This window comes from Formica exsecta, unplaced genomic scaffold (genome assembly GCF_003651465.1).
Source record: "Formica exsecta isolate Colony F162 unplaced genomic scaffold, ASM365146v1 scaffold38, whole genome shotgun sequence".
In the NCBI taxonomy this organism is placed as follows: Eukaryota; Metazoa; Arthropoda; class Insecta; order Hymenoptera; family Formicidae; genus Formica; species Formica exsecta.
This window is the reverse complement of record NW_021851042.1, coordinates 1,515,312-1,522,429: the sequence shown is the minus strand read 5'-3', so window position 1 is coordinate 1,522,429 and position 7,118 is coordinate 1,515,312. Positions and strand designations below refer to the sequence as shown.

Below are 7,118 nucleotides of genomic sequence, written 5' to 3'. Positions count from 1 at the left end.
GCTCGTATTTCCTTCGCATCGCATGTCTCTGGATATGCGCGATCTGATCGGGCGGATGCTGGATAAAATGCCGGAAAGCAGGATCACAATCTCAGAGATGAAACAGCACTCGTGGCTGACTAATAACTCAACCGAACCACTGCCGAGCGAGGTCGATAACTGTCGCGTACCAGTCACCGTCACCGAGGAAGAAGTCATAAGACTCGGCACCTTGCTTATGGTCAAGAATATGTTGAAACAGCATAGTTTCCAAGTAAGTGTGAAGAAGCTGTATATATTTAATCCTAAAAACTCGGCAAGAGAAGAACGACTTTAGCATTGCATTATAGCAAGAGAATTAAAGAAGAGATATATTAGGATTTTTTTAAATACAACGAGATGTTCACTTTCTGTCATAGTCATGCGACATTTTCAATTAAATTTATTAAACGATCTCTCGAATAGAATTAAATATATGTTTAAAATTATTAAATTTATTAAATATTTAATTATTAAATATATGTTTTTGTCGAAATGCAAAATGCAGTCTTTCTTTTCTCTTTTTCTTTCTTCTTCGTCAAAAAGTCATAATATTATAAGCGTTACTGATCTATTCTGACAATACCTACCACTATGCAATCCTCTCGTGAGTGAATTCAGTCAGGAGCAATTTGTTCATGAAATTGAATTTGAAAGAATTTGTGATACGAGAATATTAAAAAGTAGACTCCTCCATATAATCGCTTTCGCAAAATGTCGCAACGATATATTCCAGTGTATATCCTTTTAACATCACTATAACGACGCGTAAATATTACATAACGACTGTTTCGACAGGTGTACGTCGATAATGTCAATAGATGTATGTGTTCACATTTAATCTTATAAAATACAAATACAAGATACAAGATACTTGATAACGATATTTCGCGCACCGGTTATGTATAATCATGCTTTTTAATAATGAAATAATTACTGAAAGCGTGTCGACAAATATTGAGGATCGTTTATCGGATTATACTGGTGTGTTGGATGAGTTGTGTTTTACATACGATTCTATTTGTCTAAATGTCAATACTTCAATAATGCTTCAGCATGCTTTAACAACATAGAATATCTCATTATATGCACGCTGTAAAATACCAGAGATTGCAACAGTTGTATTTATTTACCTTTCTAAAGAAAAAGAAGATAGAGAGAGAACATAGCTTTTGCATCGTGAAACAATTAAATAAATGTAACAATTAAAATGACATCTAGCGCGCGTCAATTATTTTTGACTTATAATTTATTTATTTAAAAAAAATATTTCATATTATTAACAAAAATTTATTATATTATTTATTTATATAGTAGAAAATAATATGTATAAATTCATAGCACGTTTTCATCATGATTATCTTAAACTAAAATTAAAACGAAAAAACGTGTTTTGTGAAAACATGAAAATATATTTGATAAAATTTTCTACAATTTTTAAAATTGCGAAACTCAAATCAAAACTCAACCATCCACACAGATTCCATTGAATATATCAACACACACATTAACCACATTGTCGGACATCACACTGGTCATAACATTTAACTACTGATCAGATCACTTACACCAAGACAATTACTGTCCATAATAAACGTTCAACTAACCGTGCAAAATAATATGATTATACATCTTGCAACAACAACACACATAAATTGACCACAATCAACCGACGATCATATAATTATTGAAAAAAACAATGCGATGTTTTTTTACACAATATACATGTAACATTTAATTTTAAAAATGTTTAATAAATATAATTAATTATAAGAATCCTATCACTCATTTTTTTAAATTTACATATTTTATATATTTATCGAGGTGTAAAAACTGAATCCAATTGGAAGAATCGTCATTTATGATTCGTTTTGTTATAATTTTGATTATAAAAAGGAATATTTTTTTACGATATTCGACTTTTAAAGTAAACCGTGTAGTTAATGAAAATAACACATGAAGTTTATAGATATTTAGAAGAATTTTAATTTAAAAGAAAATTTTGTTTGGATGAATCTATTGAATTATATATTATGTATTATATCTTAATTAATTAATTAAATAATAGTAACTTGTAAAAAATCCACGATTCTCGAAGACAATGACATCAATTTTGTTTTTATTGAATAAAAAAATATGGTTACTAAACTTTTATATTCGGACAGCATAATATATAATTTCTGCAATAATAATAAGACATAACAAATAACAAGAAAGATAAATCGCGAAATAAAATCAATATATAAAATTTTTTTATATCAATATATAAAAAAATCAATATAAAAAAAAGTATGCAGAATCAAAATCGATAATTTCGATTTTGCATACTTCTTTTGAAAATGAACGATCATAATTAGATAAAAGCATATTTTTGGATGATTTTTACCGAAATTCTTGGTGCATTCAAATCGCAGTATTCTCGACATCAAAACATTTGTTCTTCTTTTCTTCATTCATGTTCATTGAAATTCGCATAAGAAATCGATTTTTAAAATGAATTAGCATTTTTATCGTTGATAAGAAGAATCGATTCGCGAACTTCGCGAAGAAAGTCAACATTCAACGTGCTCTGCAATTATTAGGGCAAAAAACTAAGGAAAATAAAACGCAAATTATTTTTACTCCTCAGAATCCATTCTTGCTTAAGCGACTCGGACGAACGGCGAACAACGGTACGCAATCACCGGTGAGCGGACAAGAAAACGCCGTATCTTCTTCATCGCAACATGATACGACGAGAGACGCAAAGACAGAACGTTTTCACGAGACCGGAAGAAGCAATTCCGCGCCGGACTCCTATGATTGGCACACAGGCGGCAGGTAAACATTATTGTATTCATAGGGCTAGGATATTTTTTACAGATATTGTTTTTATATATCCCATTTCAAAATTTTCTCATGCCATTTATATATAATAGAATTCTATTTTACAAAATCTCATTCGCGCCGTAACAAATTTGTCGAAACTGATAGCGCAAATATTCGACAAGGGCCAAGTTTTATTATTCGAACGTATCCTCTCGTCGATTCGTTTAGAAGAATGTCTCTATAGAAATATATAAATGTTCTTTGCATCCAAGATGTTTCACTCAAATTTATGAAACGTATCAATGCATTTCTTTATAGATTTTAAAATTTGATATATTTTATTTAAGAAATTTGATATATTTTATTTAAGAAATTATATATCCGTTTAAATTGTGATTAATTTAATCATAAATATGCCATTCCGTAGATTTAATATTAGTGTCACAGCCATATTGAATTGTATTAATTTCTTACATATAATATGCACAATTTATTCTTATTTTGTTTGTCGAAATAATAAATCGCATTGGCTATTTACGATGGGATATAAATCAATTGATAGTAAAAAGTAATATTAATGTCATATTAATATCGCCTCCGCGCATTTGCCTGTTTTTTTTTTTAATTGCCTCATTAATTTGCATATTGGCAGACAAGTATCGGTGGAAAATCCCTTGTCGCCTGTGACAGAAGCCGAGAGAAGGTAATGACGTTACCAATAGAAGTAGCTCAAAATAAGGAAACACACATACCGATCTTTAGATGACAGGTCAACGTCAAACGGAAATGATCATCGATCTAGCGACCGCGACGTCAAAAGGCGAATTTGTCAAACGAACCAACGAAAACTTAATCTTCCAAAGAAACGTCGTTATCGATTTCGCTCTCATTGCTTTTATCGTTAGAACCGTGGAACGTTACTTTTAGTTTTGCAAGAGCTCTATTTACGTTGCGGTATGCGGAAATTCCAAACCGGCGAGGCTGAAACAGCGGATCAAAGACGTGTTGGAAATGTTTTTCCGTTAGATCTCAAAAATTTTATATGAATACAAATATAATATTGCCGTTCAACGTTCTATATTATATTATGGTGATAGAGTCAGTGATCATATCTCTGATTATTGTTGGTTGATGATGTATATGGTAATGTTATTTACAATTAATGACCGCACATAAATAGCTCATTATACATATAACTCTTAAAAACATAGAGCTATTATTACGTTTATGTGTATTTCGCTATTGACTGCCAATGTTGTCTACGAAATGAAATCTGGCGAATTTTAATGACTACAAAGTATAGTGCCATTAAATAATCAATCACTATATTGTTTTCTTTTATGTTGCTTTTTATCTAAAGCAATTCCTATGAATACTTAATATTTGTATAAAAAAGCAATTTCTATAAATAATAAAAAATTAACAAAGTAATACTATACGTATCATTACGGCAATTTCTCAGAGATTGAAAAAACGATTAAATATTTATGCTATATAATAATGTATATATAACGAGATAATATAAAATGTGATTTATCTAATCTCAAATTACTATATATAACAAGAAATTGAATTTTGCGATGTAAATTACGATTTAATTGGGAAGTTGATGGTACAAGGATAGATCACGATAAATTTTATCGCGTTAAAATCACGTGTGTATAAAATCGTGAAAGATAACGAGTGGATAATGCATCTAATGCAATGATCCGAAATAAAGCATGCCTCGCCGGATTTAACATTCCATTAATTTGTAAAAAAAGCATTTTTAAATAATTTCAGGATTTAGAGCTATGTATGCTGTGCCGATCTAGTATTAGAAAGAGAGCTTCATCGTAAAAACATTTTTTTTTTAAATATATTATCACAGTAATGCAAAAATATCAAAAATATACATACAAATGTCATAGTACGAGCAATGTTTGATATGATGTGTTTTCTACAATATTTTTTCATTTTTTTTTTTATAAATCCCATTTTTATTTCCCTTGTCGCTACAAGGGAAATAAAAACCAGATGACTTGATGTTAAATGTTAAAATCTAAAGTAAATATCAATTTTACAAACATGTCAAATAACATGATATGAAAAGACAGAATATTTCATGTCTGTAATCACAATATGGAGAGAATTTACAATAAATTTGTAAAAAAATATTCATATGTATTGTAAAAAAATAAACAGTATGATAAATCTACGAATTGCACATACCAGTTGAACTCATGAACTGAACAACTCATGAACACATTATATCAAACAGGAATTAATTAAAATAAAAGATAAAATATTTAATTACAATTTAAATAAAATAAAGAAACTACATTTACAGCCAAGAATTTCGTTAAAAATAACATTTCTAAAATATATAAGAGTTCTGACAGCTGTGATATATTTTTGATTATAGCTAATCAAATTCTCTTCTAAGCTAGATTGGCAGATTCGAATAAATTCGAAAAGAAGTAATTAACGACAGTTCCAAGGAAAGTGGATAAGATCTCTATGCGAGTAATTTTTTTTTAATCACACGGTTAATTTGTAATTTACATGAGCACCGGAAGAATGTCTTGTAACAAATTAATTCCAGAGAGAATATATATATATATCTTTACAGAGTTTTATAATATTCTTCTATTTTAAATAATTTGTTATAATTATATCTAATTACTTCATGATTTCTCATTTTGCGCAATATAATGATTTTTCTCAGGTTGAAATTTTCGAAATCATTCTTTCGCTACTTGTGTGCAAAACGCACGTTTCATATGCTCGCAAAAATAGAACATATTGCATTTTTAAAATTATCGTGATAAATCTTGTATGTTTACAAGCCTCCGTATATAATAATATGTTTCCATTGAAGTTTTTTCTGCCGCAATCACGTGGCGAGAAAATCGCTCATATGCCCAAGATTTTAACGTCGATATAAATGTCAGATTTTTGCAATTCACTCGTCCCAATTTACAAGCCGCGTAGGTTGTATAGATTGTACATAGATGTAAAGGTGTACGTATATTGTATTCAGATTTTGTATGTATACTCATATTTTTTAAATATATAGGCTCGCAAATAAAAGTCCGCGATACAACGATGCACTTTTTAGGTTCATGCTACTAAATACAAATAAGTTCGTTTCTTTATATAACAATACAACATTTTATAGACTTTATTAATAATAAAATTTTTAACATTTATTTTATGAATTACAATATCTACATAAATATTTATTTGGAATTTTATTATAATTGCAATTTAAAATTTGCTTTCTATTCTACATTCAAATAAAAATTTGATTTTGGTTATTATAAATATATATAATATCTGATAATTATACTTAAAAAAAGAGAAATATAAAAAATTTCAATTCAGGGATTTTTTAAATATATAGAGATCTTCAATAAAGAATAACATGAATTTTAATTGGAATTGTCTCTTATTATAAAGACTTTGACATTAAAAGACAAGTGCTTTGATTGAATTTATAAAATCCATTATATTCGTAGTTTCATATATATAATTTCCATTGCATGTTAACGGCACCAAACGACCAAGAAAAGGCAACTAAAGAGAGACTCGTGATTTTATTGGACCTTATTGAGATACGGGGGACCATATAAAACAAATGTATGAATTTAAGAGATAGATTTCAGAGCTCACGCAGCGGGCGGTCCGAGATGCATCGTGTGTCCCGAGCTTCGCACGCATCTCAATCTATTTCATGCATACAATTATCACATGGAGACTGCGACGGACTTATTAGTCGATAAGGATAATTATCTAATATACAATTCAGCACTCGCGTTTTCATAAACTTTCATTTAACCGTGACAATTTTAGAGTCTATGCGAACCAACGCATTCTCCATATTATTGCATAGGCCAGGAAATAACGAGCCTTATGAAAAAGTGGCAAATTAATCGCTGAGGGAAAAACAATATACATACACTTCCTAATACATTTACATTTACTAGATGTACTTGGCGGCTCATAAATGAAGATCTGCATTACATCATCGCATAATTGATTCTATATACGCCTGTCTAATAATTCAAAACCTAGACAATTGTATTTAGAACTAAAGAAGCGACGCGAATGCGGATCTAGGAATCCTTCCAGAAATATGGATGAAGTGTCTATTGATAGCAAATACGTTAAAATCATTGTTATATATAATATTACATTAGAATTAATTTAACGATAAATCTATATGACTTTTTATATACTGTTAAGTAAAATATAATTTATTAATCCCACATTTCTCGTTAACTAAATTGACAATTAAAGTAATATATATA

The 7,118-nt window shown here is 29.2% G+C and overlaps 1 protein-coding gene across 1 annotated transcript in view; it reads left to right on the top strand.

The window, feature by feature from the left end:
• LOC115239447 (calcium/calmodulin-dependent protein kinase kinase 2) overlaps positions 1-5,410 on the top strand; it is a 71,093-nt gene extending 65,683 nt beyond the window's left edge. The window contains exons 9-11 of the mRNA XM_029813963.1: positions 1-253; positions 2,648-2,838; positions 3,479-5,410. The exon at positions 1-253 is cut by the window's left edge and continues 2 nt beyond it. Coding sequence (XP_029669823.1) covers positions 1-253; positions 2,648-2,838; positions 3,479-3,533 — 499 coding nt within the window. The 3' untranslated portion in view covers positions 3,534-5,410. The remainder of the gene's footprint in view (positions 254-2,647; positions 2,839-3,478) is intronic.
• Positions 5,411-7,118: the final 1,708 nt, after the last annotated feature.